The sequence below is a fragment of the Protopterus annectens genome, chromosome 2.part0 (genome assembly GCF_019279795.1).
Source record: "Protopterus annectens isolate FY-2018-M chromosome 2.part0, PAN1.0, whole genome shotgun sequence".
Taxonomy (NCBI): domain Eukaryota; kingdom Metazoa; phylum Chordata; order Ceratodontiformes; family Protopteridae; genus Protopterus; species Protopterus annectens.
The window spans coordinates 1,594,366,392-1,594,390,014 of record NC_056728.1 but is presented as its reverse complement, the minus strand read 5'-3'; the positions used below and the strand labels follow the sequence as shown (position 1 = coordinate 1,594,390,014).

At 37.3% G+C, this 23,623-nt stretch overlaps 1 protein-coding gene across 1 annotated transcript in view; it reads right to left on the bottom strand.

Annotated features, from left to right (window-relative positions):
• Positions 1–23,623, bottom strand: part of FAT4 (FAT atypical cadherin 4) — an 893,394-nt gene that overhangs the window by 122,398 nt on the left and 747,373 nt on the right. Inside the window, exon 10 of the mRNA XM_044061699.1 lies at positions 6,922–7,026. Within this exon, the coding sequence (XP_043917634.1) occupies positions 6,922–7,026 (105 nt within the window). The remainder of the gene's footprint in view (positions 1–6,921; positions 7,027–23,623) is intronic.

Below are 23,623 nucleotides of genomic sequence, written 5' to 3'. Positions count from 1 at the left end.
AGAGGTGCAGTGCCAGTTGGAAGTGGAAACTGTGAATAGCAAAGATCTTCTGGTGGATTTAGCAGCACTGGGAAGGAGGAAAGGAGGCAGGCTGTAGCCAAGAACATAGGAAACAGGGTTTTAGGTTTTGTGTACTACATGTCACTCAGGCATTACCATTCTTGGCTTATTTTCTCATGATCAGTGAGGCTCAATTGCTGTGTACAGGAAATGCTTGGGTATAGTTTGATCACAGGTTTTGGAAGCAGAAAGAGGTGGATCAGTTGTGGCACTGGGAGATTAGGTACCTCAACATATGGCTAGCCACTATGATTGATTGTTATTACAGTGGGTAAGATAGGTGGGGAAGGGGTGGGGGTATGATGTATGTGGGAATAAATCTGGCTGTACAGTGTAGCCAGTGGGATGGCAATGTGATTAATCCAGTATCACCTTTGGCTGACTGGACTGTGTTATCTTCTTTGTTTCTGGGATTTCAAGGTCTGTGAGGGAGGGGGAATTTTCACATGGTGGGTCTCTTTTCAGTGGACAAGGGCAAGACCAGGGGACACATTCTCCCATTAAGTTGCAGATATTGTGGCATATGCTCAAGCAGTTTCCTGATTTGGCAGTTGCAAAGGAATTAATTAATGGGTTTTCTTGGAGATTTTCTATTAAATCAAGTGCCGGAGGGGATGGAGTAGTCTGCAAGAATTTGCATTCGGTGCAGAGGAAGGAAGATATTTTGGAAGGTATGGCAGAGAAAGAATGATGGGAAGGTAGGTTACTGGCCCCTTTTGCCAGTTTTAAGGTCTCGCCATTAGGCTTGGTTCCTAAGAAGGCATTCGGTGAACTTCATTGGATTCCCCAATTGTCTTATCCTTAAGGGAACTCTTTTAATGACTTTACTTCAGTAGAGGATGCTAAGGTGAGTCATGCATCTTTGGATGATGTGGTGATGGTGATTCAGGAGTTTAAGGACTCATGGTTGTTAAAGGCGGACACTGCATCTGCATTTTGATTATTGCCAGTGTGGGAAGAAGAGTGGCCATTGACAAGGTATGGTGGTTGGAAACCTGTTTTATTTTGACAAAGCCATGCCAATTGGGTGATCTGTAGCCTGCGTACTTTTGAGAAGTTTAGCATGGCACTCCATTGAATTTAGCAGCAGTGGGTGGACACTCAGAGGGGCAGTACATTACTTAGATGAATTCTTAATAGTAGGTGAAGAGTTTGGGGGAGTGTTGGAAGGGATGCAAGAGTTTTTGGGAATGTCTGAAGAACTGGGTGTTGCTTGGCTATGCAGAAATTGGACGGTCCAACAAGACATTGAATTTTATGGGTTTTTTGGGGGGTTTGTTAGTGGGGTGTATGTTCTGTAGGTCTGTGGCTTTCTTGTTAAAGTGGGGGTGAAGCAAGCATCTTTGGGTAAGGATCGGTAAGTTGGCACAGCTGACTTAGCATTGTGGTGGTTACTTTTTTGGAGCAGTTTAATGGTCTTTCCTTTTGGCAGATGGATTGGGTTGGACAAGGGGATTTGCAGTTGCTTACAGACATGGCAAGGGGTATTGGAATGGGACCTTTTTGGTGGCAAATGTTTTGTGGCTCATTGGCCAGTAGGATGGAAGGAGGATGGATGCAGCCCTTTTGGAATTAATGTCAATTTAGGCAGCAGCTGTAGTTTGGCAGGAAAAGTTGAGGTGAAAGAGAGTTCATTTTCATTCAGATAATACTGCAGAGGCATGGGTTTTACAGGTTAAGACAGCGAAGTTTGAATTGTTATTGTTAGTGTTATGTAAGCTGGTTTTGCAGAGCTTGCTGATTAATTTCTCTTTTAGAGGTGTGCATGTAGCAGGTGCTAGGAATGGGACTGCTGACAGCTTTTCTCATTTTCAGTTTTCTAGGTTTCGGCAGTTTGCTTCGGAGGTAGCAGATGAGCTCAGGGTATTACCTAGACAAGGTGTGACAGATTGGGTTGATGTATTCAGACAGCTGGTGCAGCAGTCATAGGCAGCATTTACCAGAAAGGCATATAGTAGGACATTACAGGATTTTGATTAATTTGTTTTGTAGCTGCCTGAGGAGGAGGGAATTTGGTTGGAAGAGCTGTTATTGAAATATTTGGCTCGGGCTTGGGGGTAAGGTAAGGCAGTTCAGTTGGTTAAGGTGGATCTAGGTGCAATTAATATATTTTCATGGGTGACTGAGTCACATGATTTCACTAAGTCCTGGACAGTTGCTTGTATGTTGAAGAGATGGGGTAGAGTGGCTGGTGTGACTGTAGAAAAGTGATGGCTATTAACAAGACAGGTTTTAAAAGTTTTGTTGCAGGATTTAGCTTTGGTGGTTGGTGATTCATGGGATTACGTTTTGTGACTGGCATTATCCCTATGGATGTATTATGGAACACTTAGGGTGTCAGAGTTGTTAGGGTCACTATTTTGGGGGATGTTAATGGTATTTTCTGTGGCAGTGCATATTTGGTTAAGTAGATCTAAAATGGATCATCTAGGGAGGAGTATGTAGACAGTTCTTGGGAAAGATAGGAATAAGATCATTTGAGGTTATTAAGAATGTAGTTGTTGGTCTTCAAATGCCTTTTGCCTTTTATTAGATAATTAGCCAAGGTGGCGTATTATTACTAATTTTTTTTAGGGAAGAAGATTATCAATCTTGGTCATTTGTACATTCATTGGGTGGAGAAGCAGGCTGCAGTTAGGATGGCTGGCAATGAACTGCGCTTGCATCACTCTTGGTGCAGAATCATATGGCATGGTATCAGAGGCCTCAAGTGAAGTCAGCTTATGGATGAATCTGCAGTTCTACAGTCGCAGATGGGGAGTATTGGTGGTATATTTGGCAGGTAATGATTTGGGAATAATTCCAAAGCGACAGTTAGTACATAGAATAAGAGACGATTTGGTTACTGTGAAGAGGTTATATTCATGTATGTGCACTATGTAGCTGTTAATAGTACCATATTTATTTTGGAGGAATTTTGGTAGTTTTATGGCTCTAGAGTGGGTTCAGCAATTTATTAATTGTAGACTGGTGAGGATACTAGTCATTTTGGGTATTCAGATGATAGAACACAGGGACTTTAATGACAGGGACCCAGATTGGTTCTGGGAGGATGGAATGCACCAGAATGACTTTGGTTTAGATCTGTTTTATTCCTAGATGCCTTAGGAAAAGTCCTGCAGTACATGAGTGGAAACATCCTGGGTCAAGCTGGTGACAGAGAAGAGGGACAGGCATTTTTTTCTGGTACTTTATCTACTTGTTGGTTGTCCCTGTTCTACTCACCCTCTGGCATCGAGTGTTTGATACAAGGAGTTTTGGGGATGAAAGAGAGTTGTAGGATGTTGGTTTGATAAGTAAGAATAAGTGAGCAGTGATGAAGATGCTGCTTATCTTGTCAGGGTGAGTAGAGATAAGCTACCCTGATGAAATGGTTACAAGGATGTTCATGTTGTGATTAATAAACTAAAATGATTCAATATAGTTATGGTAATGGAAGTTTAATAAAGTTCATCAAATGCCAATTTTGTGTGGTGTGTTTTACTGAAGGGGATCGGAACAAACATTATTCTTTATGCAGAATGGCAGTCTAAAACTCAAAAAACTAGGTAAGGTGTTTACTAGGTACATTCTAGCTAGCCAAACTAAAATAGTGAGTCCTATGCAGCACAAGGAAACACAATTAACCTTCTACCTGAAAGATATGCAGATTTGTTATGTGCTTCAGCTTCAGAAAATCAATGGATGAGTAAGTCTTGTGCTTATTTAAATAAAACATTTCTTTTATGGCTTTTGTCAGTTTGTGTTACCACTGTGACTTTTTTGCAGTAATGATTTTGTGAACGACAGTTAAGCGACATAACCACAATAAGTGTCTTACTTAGTAAAAACTGAATATGTACTCTTTGGATTATGTTTTTACACATTTAGACAGGAAAAAGAAAAACAAAAAAAGAATCAGCATACTGTAAAAAAACAGCCTAGTAGGGATGTATTGCAAAGTAACAACAATTACTGGTAGTCCACATGCATAAAATCAACATGTTCCATCCAGGGCGGTAAAATCAGACATATTTATCTAGAATGACTGTACAAAATGGAACGATTTTCAGATCATTTATGTAGCCCCATGCAGTCCTACTGTCTACTAAAATAAATGCCATAGAGTTTTTTAATAAGAGACTTTTTTAATTTTTACGTTTCAGTGTAAATTAGGGATCATCACATTTCTAGAGGCACATGTAAATTCATCTGTCTTGAACTTTTTTAACCCTTCTATCAATTTCTAATGCATACCACTATTATATGAACATTCCCAAAATAAATAAATTAGCATTAAAATACATAAGTGCCCATTTTATTTTTCATCCCTTTGCAATAATAGTAAAATATGTCATACATATATCATATATGCATACGTCAAAATGCAATTTATTTGATAAACAAAAATAATGTAATTACATTGCTTGCCAAATCAAATTTCACAATAAAGTAAACCTCTTTTGAAGATATAAGTACATATACCTTCCTATTAATTAGAAGTGATGAGCTATTTAAAAACAGTGTCAAAACTGATATATATATATATATATATATATATATATATATATATATATATATGTGTGTGTGTGTGTGTGTTTGTGTGTGTGTGTGTGTATGTGTATGTACATATATATATATATATATATATATATATATATATATATATATATATATGGTTTACTATGGTTTGTGTGACTGACAGTCTGTCAGCAGCACTGCTGCTGAAATTCAGAATGTCATGCACAAAACATAAATGGATGGGACAGTCGAACACACTTATGCGAATCCAGTAGTGCATTCGCATAAGTGTATTCCACTATATGCACAGAGATCGCGGTACAGTGGGGAATGGAAATTCATCCATATCCCCACTGCAGTGCAATCTTAGAGTTAAAATATATTAGTAGCGGCGGTGTGGGGGGGTTCAGGGGGGCTTGCCCCCCTGCAAAAACGTGACATGTCATATAGGAGTCTGAGTTACATCAACTCCTATACAGTTATCACGTGAAGGTTTCGGTAACAATGTCAACATTGTAGCCAGTCAGAATGTTTCTGTTTGGGTTTACTTTTCATTGTTTCGAATGGCAAATGTTTTGCCGTTCGAACAAACAATAGTAAACCGATATATATATATATATATATATATGTATATATATATATATATATATATATATATATATATATATATATATATATATATATATGTAGAGAGAGAGAGATTAGATAGATATATGGGTCTACTTCTAAATTTCAAAGTTTCAAAACTTCAAATTTCTTATGGTCAAAACCAAATCTTTTCTTTTATGTTTTTGCAAGGGGCAAGCCCCCCCCTGCACCCCCACACCCCCTGCTAGTTAAATATACCAACTCCAAGATCACAGTACAGTGAGGAAAATGGTAAATACACCACGTCGCACAATACGGCAATCTCTATTTAATCCGTTCAAAGTTTCAAAACCTCAATCTTATGATCTCAACCATAAGAAATTCAAAATTTTGAAACTTCGAAATTTAGAAGTAGACCCATATATATATATATATATATATATATATATATATATATATATATATATATATATATATATATATATATATATATATATATATATGGATTCACTTTATAATCCCAAAATTCTGAAATACCGAATTTCAGAATATCGAGATCATAAAGCCGAAACACCACAATACCGACTGCCCATAATCGCGAAATTCAAAATTCCGTCACTTACATACACACACTCACATACACACAACTGCCTCCCACACACAAACAAAACTAGCCTACTTAAATATTCTAACTCCGAGACCACACAATCACACACACAAAGGCAATTCACACCCACACATTTCACAGCCCCATGCACACACACATCACAACCAAAACACACACTAACATACACTACAACACATAATCTACACACTCATACAAATTTACCTTCACTTACATCCATTCATACACACAACACCAGAAGCTCCGAACCCGACACTTACATACACACACTCACATACACACAACTGCCTCCCACACACAAACAAAATTAACCTACTTAAATATTCTAACTCTGAGACCGCACAATCACACACACAAAGACAATTCACACCCACACATTTCACAGCCCCATGCACACACACATCACAACCAAAACACACACTAACATACACTACAGCACATAATCTACACACTCATATAAATTTACCTTCACTTACATCCATTCATACACCGCAACACCAGACGCTCCGAACTTCGGTATTTTGAATTTCGCGCTTCTGGTGTTTCGCGATTCCGGGCATTCGGTATTCTAATCTCGGTATTCTGAAATTCGGTATTTCAGAATATCGAGATTATGAAGTGAACCCATATATATATATATATATATATATATATATATATATATATATATATATATATACGTATATACAATTTTCCCTTGATATGCTGCAAAATTTTTCCCAATAACGAAATATATTCTCAACTTGAAATAAATTGGAAAAGTTTCCCTGGAAACTAGCAAAAGTACATAGTTAATAATATAGTGATTTATATCAGAAGTTATGTCTTTTCAGAGAATTAGAAAATGTTAATGTTCCATCCTGTCTGAGTGTTACTCAATGGTTTGCAGCTTTAGGTCTGGCTCAGCTAATCTGACTAGTTAACTCATTCGGAACAGAAACACATTACATGACCACAAATGAAATTATTGCCTAAATAACAAGTTATTAGTTTCATGTTTAGAAAGTTTAACCATTTTTGCATTATTCATACCACTTTACAGTAGATAAACACACAATATAAATCGACTGTCACACATCCCCTAAATGTTTCAGCATGTTTTATATTCTGAAAAGAAACTGTTAAAACACAAAGAAATGTATCCTTACCAAATGGGCAGTAGCAGAAATAGCTGTCAATTCCATTTTGACAGGAGCCGCCATTGAAGCAGGGATTGCATTCACAGTAATTGACAGTAGATTCACATGTTTTACCTGCATTCATCAAAAAGAAATCCACTGTCATTCTGAAAAACAGTATTCATTCTATCATATGAATTATTTGTTGTCTTGCTTTCTGTTGTAATTCATCACACCTTTCTCTACAGTATAATTATATCAGTAATAACACTTCTTTCTGATAGGTAGCAGAGTCATTTGATAATATAATAATAATATGAGTCGTGCATATGAAATATAAGTCACAATTTAGCATCCATCTCACTATTAAAATCATACATTCTTTACATGACTGGATCATGCCAAGGTACAACCACATTAAACATTGAGGTATCATTTGTAAGCTGAATACGTAAATTAGCTGTTTATGCCTGGACACTTCCATCTGACATCTTATTTTTTGATTGATCCAGTAGTTACATGAAGAAAGCAAAAAGCAGAAACCTGTACTTGCAAAAAGACAATATACTGGATTTATGTGAAAAAAGTACAACATAGCAATATAGTATGGCAAAAAATGAATTTTACACATAGTAAAATAAAGGTAGCCTACAGTTGAAAGAAGACTGAACTATTCCCAAAGTTCAAACTGCACTAGATTAGAGCTCCTCTATAAGAAATCACTGTGCTGGCACTAATGCCCTTTTGGGGGGTAATTTCCCCCTGCAAAAAAAAAAAAAAAACACTTTAAAAAGTGTTTTTTTTTTCAGCTATTTTTTTTTTTGGGTGGGGTGCAGTTGGAGGAATCTGAACCTTGGCAAATTGAAATTCATCCACTTAACTCATAGTGGAAGCATAAACTAATCTGAACAGTGTAAAATGGCAGATTAAATCTTATGTTAAAGCTTTTCAAGCATGCACATGGTCTAGCAAAATGGTTATTCTGCAGTAGCTAAACAATACCAAGGACCCTAAACACTACTGAGAAAACTTGCATGACATATGTTGAGAAAGGTTTTTTCGAGGCATACAAGATATAGAGATAAAAGCACAGCCCCCGACATCTTGCATTTGGGTAAGAATCAGATGGTTACCTAAAGCCTGATTGACAGAAGCCACCTCTGAAGCAGCTGAAGAATATCATTTTCAAAATAAGTACCACACCCCTTGCTGAAAACACAGCATCTTGTTTAGTTATCTGATTTGTACAGGTTCATTACTCATAGCCCCCTGTACAGAGGTGCAGGCATTTTTAAGTCTGTTAGCTATACTAAAGATGGATGCCATGAGTCCAGCTTGGAGTGATCACATGACATCTACTTGGGTGGAAGAGTAAAACAAATACATCTGACATTAGTATTTATGGTGTCACATTCCATGAGCTGACAATAGACAGCTTTTCAAAATGGAGGAAATGTTGTCAAGATTCCGTGAGCTTTGAGTAAACAGCTTTTCAAAATAGTTTAAAAAAAATCAGAAATATCTATATGTGACCACAGACAGCAAAAAGGTGCACATACACATTAGGATGAGATTTTTGAAAAGACAGAAGAAGAAAAACACAAAAAATAGATTTCTGCAGCAGATTACGTCCAATGAGTTCAAGTATTCAAATTCTGTGCATGTTTAACCATTAATTCTATGCATGCAACAGCATATCTTCTAACCTGATCAGTATTTCCTTGGGCCGCTCACGTATTATTTATTCTGCCACTTTTTCAATCAATTACATTTTTAAAAACATTATGTCATATAGCCAACACACCACTAAGTAAAAAAAAAATCTCCATTATGCTGTCTCTTTACTCTCACCACTCTGCTCCCTTCTTCGTGCATATTCCAGTTTGTGAACTATGATACCCTTACACATATTCTCCTGTCACAGACAGTACAAGGGAATAAGTCTTTGGAGTTATTCTTCATATGGACTCTGGCTCAGTCAATGCTTTAATCACAGTCTTTACTAAAATGTTTCTCAGTACCCACTAATTCATTCCTCACGCAGTACTGTCTTGTGTAACCTTGAGTATGGTTATATAAATTGAGGGAATGTGGGGGTGCAGCCTCACACTACAACTAAGGCCAGCTTTCTTATTTTTTGAGAAAAAAACAATAATTTTGATTGTTACAAGGTACAAATAGTTTGTACTCAGCATTTCATTGCAAAGCAAAACATGTACAATTTCATGGCTTATATTAAAGCATTTAAGAACATGTTCTAGCAAAGCAGTTGTTTTGTAGTAGCTTAAAAATACAGAAGAGCCTAAATTGTTTTGAGGAAATTTGCATAACATGAGTTAATAAAAGCTTTTTTATGTTATGTGACATAAAAAAGATGAAAACAATTTCCTTCACATCTACAAACCTTGACAGAACAACTAACATGTAAAAGTATAATGTTGTTTTCTACTATCTTATTTATTTCATTTTTCATTAACTATTTCAAGCTGCAATGGTTAGAAGTGAACTTTTTAATGCATTGGTAAAATGCCTACGACAGATTAGGCAGACTTTCCCCTGCCTCTCCCGCCACAGGAATTTTTCATCCTGCACCCCACCCCAACCCCAACAATTCAGATTCTAATGATATTGTCATTTAGCTTATTCCACAATAAGATAACAGTTGCATTATAACAAGGTCATTCCTTTCAGGGATGGCCAAATACATACTGTAGTAAATGAGTGCAAACCAGTTCAAATTAATTGCTTAGCAGTTGTGAATCAATGCTGGATACAACACTTGAAGCAGCAACCATTCAAAAGAAGTTTCACAGATGGGCTTTCAGACAGGAATCACTGGATGTTTGCACATTTAAAAACTTTAAAAAATTCACCAAAAAGGCAAAGCATTGCTCTACCACCTGTAGGCGATTAGCATGAAAGGCACAAGAAAGGAGGGCAGGGAAGACGTTGGACATGAAGTGAAGGTAGCAGGCATGCCCTGGAGTGATATTTAAGCAATGCGCTACATCTTGTTGTGGCTAATAGTGGGTTTACTAAGTCTTGTGTGGGTGGGTAATGAACATAAAGTTTAACTGATAAAACAAAGACATGTGTAATCCACCATTACCCATAGCCAAACACAGTACATTGATATTATACAATGGCATTATTTAAAAGGAGTCTTATCATATGCTGGAACTTAAAACCTTCCATGTCTCTATTGCTTAGAATCTCAGAGGTAGTTTATTTATGTACTGCTCATGTGTATCTCCTTTAATAAGATGACAGGTATACAGTACTTAATGAAATGTCTTTTTATATCATAAATGCCCTAGTTTTCATCCCGCTCTACACCCTTATATCGACATATTAGTATGTTATGATAATACTGCATGTTTGTAGTATTATCACCACACATGGAATATTATGACACACTAATACTACAAGTTATAGTATTGCCATCACACATGCAGTATTACCATCACACACTAATATTGCATGTTGTAGTATCATTGTGACCAGTACCTCTCAATTGTACAGATTTTCACAGAATGTCCAGATTTTTGCCTCATATTTTTGATGTGTTCTTCATAAAATTTGTGTTTTTTGGCAAATCATTTGGATAAAAGGAGGACTGAAGTCACTAAATAATGACATACATATGAGTTTCAGACTTCAAATCCTTCAGAAAATAGATGTTAAAACAAACCATATTACTCTAGCAACTTTCTAAGTTTATAAGATTAATCTTTAAAATGTGTCCCTATTTTTGGGACTTTGCCCCCCCCCCTCCCCAGTATGCTGGGCTTTGTCCAGATTTCTTGCACTAAGAGGTTGAGAGGTATATCATCATCACACATGCAGTATTACCATCACACATTAATACTGCATGTTGCAGTATTACCATCACACATGCAGTATTACCATCACACACTAATACTGCATGTTGCAGTATTATCATCACACATGCAGTATTACCATCACACACTAATACTGCATGTTGTAGTATTATCATCATACACACAGTATTACCATCACACACTAATACTGCAGGTTGCAGTATTATCATCATACACACAGTATTACCATCACACACTAATACTGCATGTTGTAGTATTATCATTATACACACAGCATTACCATCACACACTAATACTGCATGTTGTAGTGTTCACTGTTAATTTGTGTTTTTTTTCCTTCATCAAGCTTTATTAAAAGTGGCTCAGAAAATCATTCTAACCATTGAATTACATCACTTCAAACCATCTAATCCCTTGTTAACATCTACCGGTATTCAAAAATCCCTAAAGGTATAGAGAAAATAAAACTAGGCCATGCCTTTTTTATATAAAATTGCATAAATTATACAAATCTTCTAATAAAATCTACCTTAGTCCCCTTAGTGTGCCATTACTGTGCATGTAGCAGTGGGTTTTGCTAAGTCTTAGCAGAATGTTGGAAGTGTTTGGCATAATATTAAAGTTTTCAATAGATATACTGACTTCTTAACACATACACTGTCTTCTCTTCAAAGTTCTGGTGGGGGTATTGTTAACAGCATGTCATATGAGTATTTCTTTTGAATATTTTATACAACTTATGCTGATTTGTTTGAGCTGAATAAAGATGATAGCTTTCTTGTGAAAAGAAGTTTTGTTTATATTTTTCACACTCACAGCTCTTGTCATTTTTGCTTCATTCATGGACTTTTTAATACTGGTAAAGCTCAATTTACAATGGGCTCCTACCACTGAAAGACTAATCATAAGTCAGATTTTTAAATAATGTTAATAATCATTTATTGTAAAGTAACTGTAAATGGTGAGGTGATGAACTGAATAATTACTGGCATAATATAAGTCTGTACCCCAATATCACTTTGTTGCTCCTGCTCTGTTACTGTTTTTTTTTTTTTTTTTTCTGTTTTTGTATTTTTATCATGTGTTGGCATTTACTTGCCAACAGAATATCTCTCTAAATTATTGTCAGACATGATACCAGTGATACATGCTATACTCAGAGCCCATAATGCTTTTAAAGAAAATATGTATTTCAGTTTTGAATAACAACAGGCTACAACTCATATCACTCATGATGATGCCAAGAGAAAAACAGTTCACCAAGCTTTGTAGCTTAAGACAATATTAATTTTACTACCAAAAGGAAAAAGACAATCAGCAACATAGGAAAGGTATTCCAAATTCAATCCTTATACAAATTTTGGGCCCAAAGTAGTCTATACTTCATTCTCTAGATCTGATACCAGGATGTTATTACTAATTCGTCTGTTAACATTGACATTCACAATTGCCTGTAGAAATATATGGTGGCATTAGTGACAAGCTGACAGCTATAACAATACTTTGTGTTCAACAGTTTCTGATTAGATTATCTCACCACAGCTCTAAATGAAGGAAACCCAAATCAGAATGCTCACTTTCACATACAATAATAGATAAAGACATTTCATGCTCAACATTTAGATCTAGATGATGGAATAAACAATATCTGGTGACAGCAATTCTGTACAGCTGCTGACAGACATCATTAGATAATGACTTTGGGTATGGTATGCAACAGAGAGTTCTTAAATTGTATTCTCTTGTTTTATGTATTATTATTATTACTATTACAAAAATGTATATCTAGAAACCAAGCAGAACAGATAAAATTATCAAAATCCGGAATAAATCAGAGTTCAACATTACTTTTTCTCCAGGTGCAACGTTAAGGAGGTGCCAGTGCTTCATGCATGAATTCAGCTTTAGTCTGGGAAGGAAAATATCTAACCTTAACTCCCACAGGAGGATATGCTAGTCAGCCAATCAAAAAGTAAATAATCCTAAACTTTCGTCCATGTTTTGGGTTAAACTATAGCACTGGGGGGGAATGACAATATCAACTCCAAGCATAATGTTTTGGAAAAAGCACTGTGCCATAACCTTTACACATCAGCAGAGGAAGGAAAGCCATGTGAATGTTTAACAAACAAAATGTTGAATTCTCACATGAGGAACACTATTATATACTGTAACCTTAGCAAAGCTCATGGTATATATTTCTGGGATTTATTTGTACATTTCTAGGTCCTGGTTTTTACAACTTAAAACAAATAATCCTATTACAGCTACATTCCTGTATCTTAATATCGAAACAAAAAATGACAAGTTCATGGGAAGGGCAGGCAAACTACTGTTAAGTCAAAAGGTATATTTCTTCAAGAAAGTGATTCCTTTCAAAACAAAACATGATCATCATTAATGGGTCTAATTATAAAAGATTGTTGAAACCTTAATGAAACCACACTGAAGTAATCAGTCTTCTCAGACCTCTCAGCTGGAGTAACTTAAACTGCTTGCAAAGTAAAGTAAAATACAGCTGACAAAACATAATCAATCAACAAGTAAAAAAAAAATAAATTATTATTTTGGTAGGTTTTGAGGTACAGCATTAATGCCCTTCTCTGGAATTTTAAATTTACAGCAAGATTTAATGGCATTTCAGGGAAACTTTTGCTTATTTCAAGAGTTCTGAAAGAAAAACATTAACATTCCATTAAGGAAATTACTATTTTTTTAGTGCCCTGGACATATATGTCATTCACTGGTAGGCAGATGTCAAGACAGCTGGCAGTAAAGTGTACAGATTAGAGGAATGAGCTGTAAATTAGATAAGTGCATCCAGCAGCACTTGCGTGATTCCCACAGTCTTGGCTTACATACCATGCAGGAGACAGAACAAGTCACATAACCACCCCAGTAGTTTTCGGTGTCACTGCTTACAGACAAAAAATTACCCTGCAGGAGACAAGACTGCAGACGTTCAGAAAGTCGGGGAAAGCGGCTTCACAAAGAAAGCGATCTCTTGTCTTTCTTAGAGGCACAGATTGCCACACAGAAAACTATTGGAAATTCAAGATTCAGAACTCTAAGTATTGAAAAATCAGGTGCAATCCTTGTAAAATATCAGCAAAGTGTAAAACTCGCTGTTACATGTAAGTGTTTTTTTTTTTTTTTCAGGACAGGAAGCCTCCTTCTCAGTACAGGAAGCTAAACCCCCACCCCCAATAATTTTACATACATACATATTACATTTACTTTAAATCAAAGCACTGTCACACTGTTAGTGGATATGGGGGTTGAAGGACTTAGTAGCTGCCATTAATAACTTTCTGTAGAAATGAAATACATTACAAGATGTCCATGGTATATGACATAGAAAACACTGATGTACAAGTGCGGCTACATATATGTTTACAATGATCAACATATAGTGACAGAGTAGCAAAAAAAAGTCATGGGCATTTAGAATTGCCCTATAGCTAAAATACCTGATGTCCTTAAAGGGTCATTTGCATATATATTGTGTTGCCTCTAATACAAGAGGTTTAAGGAATCACACAGTGGAAAGTCTGGCCTTGCTAGATTTTTCTTTTGCTTTTTAATGTTATGCCAAAGGAAGGGTAGTTTTAAGGTAAGTTTGTCAAATTAAAAATGTCAAAAGACAGTTTGTTACAATGTGAGTGCAACTGAATGTGGAATGTATGTATGTTTCAGAATCCATCCATCCATTCACCCATCCACCCATCCACCCATCCATAACCCCTTTTTCCCATTTTTGCACATGGGGTTAGGGTGTCACTTCAACAGTGACAATCATCTAGTACCAAGGTTTACACCACTCTGTGGCTAGCCCTGCCACAGTAGTTCTTCCACACCACACACTCGCACATACACACTCACACCTATTGAGAATCCACTCCACCTACTGTAAAGTAGAAAGATTCAGATATACCAAAACATTCAGTATTAGTGAGTGAGAGAGAGTGTGTGTGTGTGTGTGTGTGTGTGTGTGTGTGTGTGTGTGTGTGTGTGTGTGTGTGTGTGTGTGTGTGTGTGTGTGCATCTGTGTGTGTGTGTGTGTGTGCAAGTGTTTGTGGGTTATTGTCAGAGTACGGTTAAGGAAGGGATAGATTTAGTGTAGAGGAAGGGCTAAAGAATGGGACACATTTAGTGTTACGCACGTGTTGTGATATATGTCATGTGAGTGTTTCAGTGTCTTGTACAATAACAGTGTTATGCAAAGCATTTTCTACAGTAAGGCATAGCGTCAGAGTTAGGGGCAGGGGAATGGTGAGGGTTAGGTTCATGTTTAGCGGACATTAGTAGGGTGGGACATGGGGAACACGTGTCTACCTGTCCTTTAAATAAGAAGTCCTAAAATTAGACTGCAGAATAACATATGATAGTACACATTTTTATCAGTAAGATTATCTAATCAAAATGGAGCTGTAAAATGACATTTAGATTTTTTTATGTTTTTAGGCTCATTAAAGTATTTTCTGATTTTTATACAGTGGCAGACTGGGTGATTGCAGTTGTGTGGCAAATGTAAATTCCCACTGATCTACCTCCTTTTACTGTGAATTGTACAAGTACATAAACATACCTCACTGATGCAGCAGCACTTTAAATAAACGTACCACACCGATGCAGCAACACTTTACATAAACGTACCACACTGATGCAGCAACACTTTACATAAACGTACCACACCGATGCAGCAACACTTTACATAAACGTACCACACTGACGCAGCTGCACTTTACATAAGCATGCCACACTGACGCAGCAACACTTTACATAAACATACCACACTGATGCAGCAACACTTTACATAAACATACCACACTGATGCAGCAGCACTTTACATAAATGTACCACACTGATGCAGCAACACTTTACATAAACGTACCACACTGATGCAGCAACACTTTACATAAACGTACCACACTGACGCAGCTGCACTTTACATAAGCATGCCACACTGACGCAGCAACACTTTACATAAACATACCACACTGATGCAGCAACACTTTACATAAACATACCACACTGATGCAGCAGCACTTTACATAAATGTACCACACTAATGCAGCAGCACTTTGTGTCCTGACAATAAATGCAGGATGTGTTAAACCTGATTTTGAGTTTGGAAAATTTGACTTGCTGATGTACCTATATATAGCTTTTAAAATTCATACAGAAATGAACTGGATGTGTTTTTCTTGATTTTACCAGTACCAGAAACCACAATAAGCCACAAAACAGGACACTGGCCTTGTGAGAAAGTATGCATTGCTTCAGATGCTTCTTATGAAATCAGTTGTTTTTAATGTTCATACTGAACTTTGAATAAGAATGCAGCACAAATATAAATTCACTTCAGTGGTAACTTTACATTTAAATTTACAAGGTACAAACAAATGAATGTGGTGTGTTTTGTATAACTGTTACCCAAAGTAGTAGTCACATGTAACACGTCATGTACATCACATTTCTTCTTAAATCTCGTTTCATGGGAAATTAAAGACATGTTTAAGTACCTATAAAAATTCTGGGAAGAACTGCAGCAACCTGATGCAGTCTGTTTCAGTGGCTTAATCCACTTACTTTGATGCAGAAGTGAATATTAAATGAATGAAAAGAGGCATCTTACTTTTCTGAGGTCTGAACATGATAATAGCATGAAGACTTAAGTGGCTAAATGTTCCTATTAAAAATTAAGTTTGCTGGGCAGATTTGTCTCTGAACTCCTGCCTAGGAGGACATCTGAGTATTTTACAGTTTTCATTGATTGGTTTAATTGTAGTAAGGGAGGGGGTAAGTGCAGGAAGTAGTGGGTTAGTTAATAGGTATACAGTCATAGGGTGTGGTAGTTGAAGTAAAGGGATGGGGGTGTGGGACATACTATAAATGGCTAGGGAAAGGTATTCTCAGTCTCTTTGGCACTGAGGTTAGGAGATCACCCTCCTACTCTCCCTCTTTGGAGCATTTTAATATACTGTTTATTGGAGTTGGGGACAGAAGAAAGGATTGTTCCTTCTAAATAAGAACAGAAGTCCTTTTTTACCCTCCCACCCTACCTACTGGTACACAGAGTGAGCACTACTCTGGGTGGCATCTGTTTAGTAAACGGTTTTATATTATAATTTTACTGCCATTTGGTTTGGATAATCTGAGATGAGCATTCTGCCATGCTGTCCATACATGTTGGCTCCTGAATGCTTTGCTAGTAATTTATTGTTTGTTGATATACATAAATAGTAGACAAACAGCTGTACACATACTGTTAAGACATGTTAACAATTGTCTAGTGATAGTCAACACCTTACAAAGATCTATTACATTTTAGTAACCAATGATCTATCAAAATAAATATTTGACTAGCTTGTTTTTCTAGTGGGGTCTTTGCCCCTACAACCCCAAGAATGGACAGACCCCCTTGCACACCATTTCAATTGTCACTAATTCAAAGGTTGCAAAACATACCTCTCAACTACTTAGTGCAAGGAATCTGAACAAAGCCTGACAAAATGATGGAACAAATGCCTGAAAATAGGGACAAATTTTAAATATTGCTCTTAGAAAGTTGCTAGAATAACAGGATTTGTGTTCACATACATTTTCTGAAGGATTTGAAGTCTGAAACTCAAATGCGTGTCATTATTTGGTGACTTTGATCCTTAGATCATTCCAGTGATTTGCCAGAAAAGCACCAATTTTATGAGGAATACACCAAAAATAATGAGGCAAAAATCTGGACAGTTGAGATATTTTGCCAAACCTCATTGTAAGATATAAGGCATACTTGTTGCATCAATGCAAGGGGACTGCTAGTTGCCAAAATGGAAAGTAACTTTTTCAATGATGTAATATTTTTGTATCAGTGTTTTGCCAGGACATAGGAGAACAGGCATGTTGATGTTTGAATCTGACAGCTATATCGCTTTGTGCTCTCCTTGGTTTGAGTTTAACTTTTTCTTTGGGTTATGAGAGGTGGAAGAGAAATGTGGATTTATGGTTATTATAAGCTTATCCTAACGTATTTTCCTGTACTGATATTGAACACAATGCTCAGTAAACAACACAGACATGCCATTAAAAAGAGTAAGCCTATGTCTACATTTTGGGATGCAATGTGAGATAACTAACTGGAGACCACAGCAATAGATGAGCTAAGTAACAAGGAGTTTGCTGCTGGCATGTATTTGTATCACACCGTGCACGTATGACTGACCCGCTGTCTCCTTTCTGATGCTCCTACATGTTAAAACATATAGGGCAGAATGGTCTAGAAGGCATCAAAGTACCAAGGCATGTGTCTGATACTTCAATTGTTTAAAAGTTATTTCCCAGTCAGAAAATAATCAAGTATACAGAGAGTAAGTTATATGTCAGTTCTGAATTGTGATGAATTTCAGAAGCTTCTGTGGACTTCAGTACAAATTTGTTGTTATTTAGCCTAAACTCTCACTTTTATAAATATGACAAAACTGTAATTATTCTAAATGGTTACAAATACAGGGGAATAGTACCATTATCTGAATCACAATTGTGAAAAGTCATAGAGATAAAATTATAAAGTTGAGGGTCTTCACTCCTATACCACCCACACACTTAATATATCAACTTTGGGATATCAGGACCTCGGGCAAGGATAGTTACTAATTACAAAATACCTCATTAGAGAACTGTGAGTTGAATAATTATGGAAGTACCATGAACAGACACAAGGCAAATGCATTATTAGATACTGCATCATCTGGGGCCTAGCTTTTATTACTGATGTGTGGAATTTCATCACTTTCTACTTGCAGGGCTTCTGTATCAGTTTTAATAAACCTACCGAATTGTGTCTTAGACAGTTAATTAGTGCATATTTAACAAATTTTTCAGGATCAGAATTTTATTACATGTTTGTCTAGAATGAATGGGGACATTTACAAGTCTCAAATATGTTTATGTAGACCACTGGCTATTTTTGCTGTAATTTCATGAAACTGGGGAGCATGCACATTATATATCACTCATTAAGGTCAGGTGGCTCAGTTACAAACAGATCTCCTGTGTTTTTAGACAATGTATGCCATTACATACACTTTGTTTGTTTGTTTGTGTCTTTCGGCTTTTCCCGGTTAGGGGTCGCCACAGCGGAACTCCGGTCCACTAATGATTGGTAGTTGATTTTTATGTGCCGAGTTACCAGCCCTGATGCACAACCTTCAATGAAGGTATGCCCATTCATGCAAATCTCCACGGAGAAGACACTCTAGCTGTGAATCGAACCGGACAGCGTCTTACTGTGAGGCGACAACGCTACCGCAGCACCACCACCCTGGCCATTACATACACTGATAGTGACAAATACCTGCCCAAGAAAATGAGCTTTTCAGAGGCTTCAGACTTACAGTCTCTCCAGACCAAAATATTTTGAAAGGGCACTATCCAATTCCTGTGTAGTTGCTCTTTAAAGATATACTGTTTTCCCCCTTCAGAATATTCACTTCCAATAAATGACATCTGTGCAGGCCTGTTTCCATTAGAAAATCATACTGTTTCAAATGTGTGGTCTTCTTTACAGAGCCCACCCCCCCCACACACACACACACACACACACACACACACATACACACGTAAAAATATGCTTCATTAGTTATAGAAAAATGAAACCGGAAGATATTCCTGCAATAGATAGTTTAGCTCAAATTTTATTAACTATGGGGATAAAGATATTATGGCTTCATAATCGGAATTATTAACAGTTGACATACGGAAGCTACTGTCTCTGCATTTACAATGATGCCAGGCTAATGCCATAGCACAAAGGCTATTCCTTTGCTGACATCCCCAGTCATTAACATAACCTCATACTATTTCAGCAAATATATCTGACCAAGTGCTGTGCACATCATTAACAGGCAATCTGAAGCAATAAAACACTGCTGTCATACCTCCATTTGGACTCAAGGTAGAATGTACACAAAGCATCAACAGATGCAAAAACAAAAGAACTGCCAAGCAAGTTTGCAAACAATATGCAGTCAATTCCAAGTCCAAGTACAACAGAAAGAAAATAGCACTGCACCTCACAGATCCCTTAAAAACAGGTGGAGAAAAGTTATACTAAAACAATGCAAACAAGAAAAGAATGAAATGGTATATCATTGACAGTAGGGTTATAAATGGTACATTTGCACAAGATAAAGAAATGAATCATAAAGAAACAACGGTATCACTTATACTTAAAAATAAAGGATAATAATAAAAAAAGTAACACATTCCAAGGCACATCAGAGATATCCCTCATGGTTCACCAGCAGCAAAATCATCTAAACGGCATAAGATCAGAAACCTAGCAGGATATTGGAAGAAGAAACCAAAGCAAGAAACAGGCCTACTCTACAAACCAGGCTGTTTATCTGACTATGGCACCCTGGAGCAAATCTGTGTCAGTTACACACATCAGATATCCAAGCACCCCGGTACTTTAAGTGGCGTAGTTAATGAGTACAAGCATAAAAAAATGTACAATCTTCTGCATTACAAGTCACATCTGTACCCGGGGTTTTCTTATCTCCGCTGTTTTAAGATAGCTAGTAGAAAGGTAGAAAATGACTGAGATAAAGCATCTGTGATTCTTTTCCATTATACACCTCAATGGATCTCTGATTTTGTAGAGCATCCTTAATTTTACCTCATATTTTTGTCTTGACCATCATAAAAGTTTTAATTCCAAAAAAGTCAGTCAATAATGCCAGACATTACAGTTTTTTACTTCTTATTGTTCAGAAAGGGCATATCAATGCACACCCTGTCATTCTTTTAAATTTTTAAGCGAATTTTAGCGATACTTAAACATTATTTCTCATTCTGTATCTTTGTCCTTTCTTTATTTTTGACTTCATTCAGAATTCTTGAGCAAAGAATTTGAAAGGTATGTTTGCAAGCCATACAGTAAAATGCTCAGAATACACAAATATATACTCCATAACAAGCTAATAGCCAACCTCACTTGAACCTCAATCCTAATACATTCTCAAAACAGTTCTAACATCTAACATTACCACAATCTACAAGACAAGCTAGCTTCATGATGACACTGACACCAGCAGTATTGACTAGAGAGATCTTGGTAACAAAGGGTAAGCTACACTGGAGTGCAATACACAGTGTATCAAAGAATAAGCTTGTGCAAGCACTGAACATCAATCTGTCCATCTCATAACCAACAGATGATATTTACTGTCTCAACAGTATGACTTGTAGTTTTCTGGATTTTCTGTCATAACAAGCCTTGAACAGCATTAAGCACCATGCCATATGCCATAATTGCACATTCACTCTAACATGAGCCTGACCTCTGGATAAGACACTCAGGATTTTGTACTGAATCCCAGCAGTTTTCCCCACCAAAAATGTTCCTAAGCAGCTTCCACTTCTGTGAACTAGCTAGGGGCTAATGCCACAGTTAACAAAGAAAAAGGGTGTATAAGTCTGAAAATACCATTCCTCTTTACAGTATTAACACTCCCCAAAAAGCACAAACCTAAATGATGCCATTTCATAAGGTCACTCTGCATTCTCTCACCTTACATAAATTCTCCTCAACCAGTGGCCCAGGTACTGTTGAGGTTCACATGCCTATTAAATGTCACTTAAGGCCCAGTTCTACAATAATTCTCAGGTAATGGGTCAGGACACTAATTTATTAATACTACAGTAGTAAATAGAAAATCCTATGTCATCATTTTAAGGCTCCTGAAGATCAGTGAGTGCACCCAGGTACATTTAATACTCGCTGATGAGGTTAGACAAAGAGCTTTAACGTATGTGAGAAATCTGGTAGGGAAGGTCATGGCACACAAACTAGACATGAACAAGTAACCATGGCTCACAAACTGGACATGAACAAGTCCCCATGGCACACAAACTGGACAAGAACAAGTCTCCCATGGCACACAAACTGGGCATGAACAAATCACCATGGCACACAAATTGGACATAAACAAGTCCCCATGGCACACAAACTGGACATGAACAAGCCTTCATGGTGCACAAACTGGACATGAACAAATCCCCATGGCACACAAACTGGACATGAACAAGTCCCATTGGCACACAAACTGGGCATGAACAAGCCTCCATGGCACACAACCTGGACATGAACAAGTCTTCATGGCACATAAACTGGACATGAAAAAATCCCCATGGCACATAAACTGGACATAAACAAGCTCCTTCTGATTATGGTGAAAGCATAACATAAAGAAATGGATTACCTTCACAAGGATTTAACACAGATGACAGCTGTATTACAATCCAGACAGGAGAAGAAGACTCGTTGCTTTTAATGAAACCAACTTGACCATCACTCCAAAGAGAGAGCTAAGCCGAAGCTAATATTTTAGCCAGGATTTTAGGTACCTCATTAATTACAGATAACCTGAAAAAGTCACAGCATGTATGATTTAGCCAAGATTTAAGTCTAAGAAAATAATTTAGTTTATTCCTCCATAAATCCTGATGGCTTAGCATATACAAAATATTCACTTTTTTCCATTGGAATGTAAAAAAAAAAAGGCAGGTTAAGTTTCCAATACTCAATATGCAGTTATTTTCCTAAGGGGCCATAAACAAGGCTGGGCAAGGGAGGGGGGTGCGGCTGCCCCAGATGCGAGCTGTTATGTGGTGCAATCGGCACTGCAGAATATGTGTCAGCTGGTTCTTACAAGCCATGACTGCTAAATGACAGTTAATGTGTGGTTTGCTGTAAGGGAGCATGACCAGCTGTATGTTACAGTTGTTTATCAGTGCTTGACTTGCAAGTCTTCCAGTGATACTGGCAGTCAAATGATTTCCAATACTGCCTGCAGCCTTCCAAGTCAAGGACCAGCTGGCAATGTCTATACTGTGCCAATCAAGCCCTTGTCAATGTGTGTACATTAGGAACTGTAGCTCTTTGCTACAGTTAAAGAAAAGAACAGCAGCTTTTGGTCCTCACCTCTGGCATATGTTTTTTGTCCTTAACATAGTTGAGGGAAGCCAGATGTGGGCTTTGCTGGGATGGACAAATGAGCAAGTTACATCTCTGCTTCAGTGATTTGTATGAATGAAGTACCACTCAATTTGTAGATACTTTTATTCTGAATTGCATTATGGTGACATCATTCAACAATCATTATAGTTATAAAGTCATGGGGCAAAGACATGATGTGAGTGATACCTTTCGATTCACTGGTGTAGGTTAGGTTTTGTAATCCATCTAGTCTCAAGTCTTTTTCAGGGGTTAATAAACATCAAGAGACTTTAGTACTAAAAGTAATTATGTGCAGTACTTCTCACTATTGTGTTTCTTTTATGTGAGGTATTATGATTACCTCCCGTTGTTTCCTCCTGTCTACCTGATGAATCTGGGCATCTTGGGGCAATGCAGCAATTGCCTCATGTACACAGACAACCCTCTCCTCCTACCACCCAACACTACAACCTGTGAGAGATGCACTTGTATAGCCAAACTGGAAGCAAAGCTCTCTTCAGCCAAGACTGGACTAGACAGTCCCACACCACACTCATCATATAGTCCCTCAAAACCTACACCACCAAAGCACACACAAAGAAACACAAAACACACACCTACATTTGAGGAGGCTCTCAATAAAAATCTGCCCAAGCAACAGAGACCTCCAAAGCAGAAACGCAAGCAACCTCCACCCCCCAACACAACCTAAATGACAATTAGCCCATAAACTCAGCGTGCCACTCAACCACAACCCATAAGGCATAACAACGTACCCAACACTCTAGTCATAGATGACTATAGTCAAGGACACTGATGTTCCACTCACCAGACTAAACAAGGAGAAAGTTATTGTCAGCTGCCTGTCAGGTGTCTGGATCCGCCACATAAT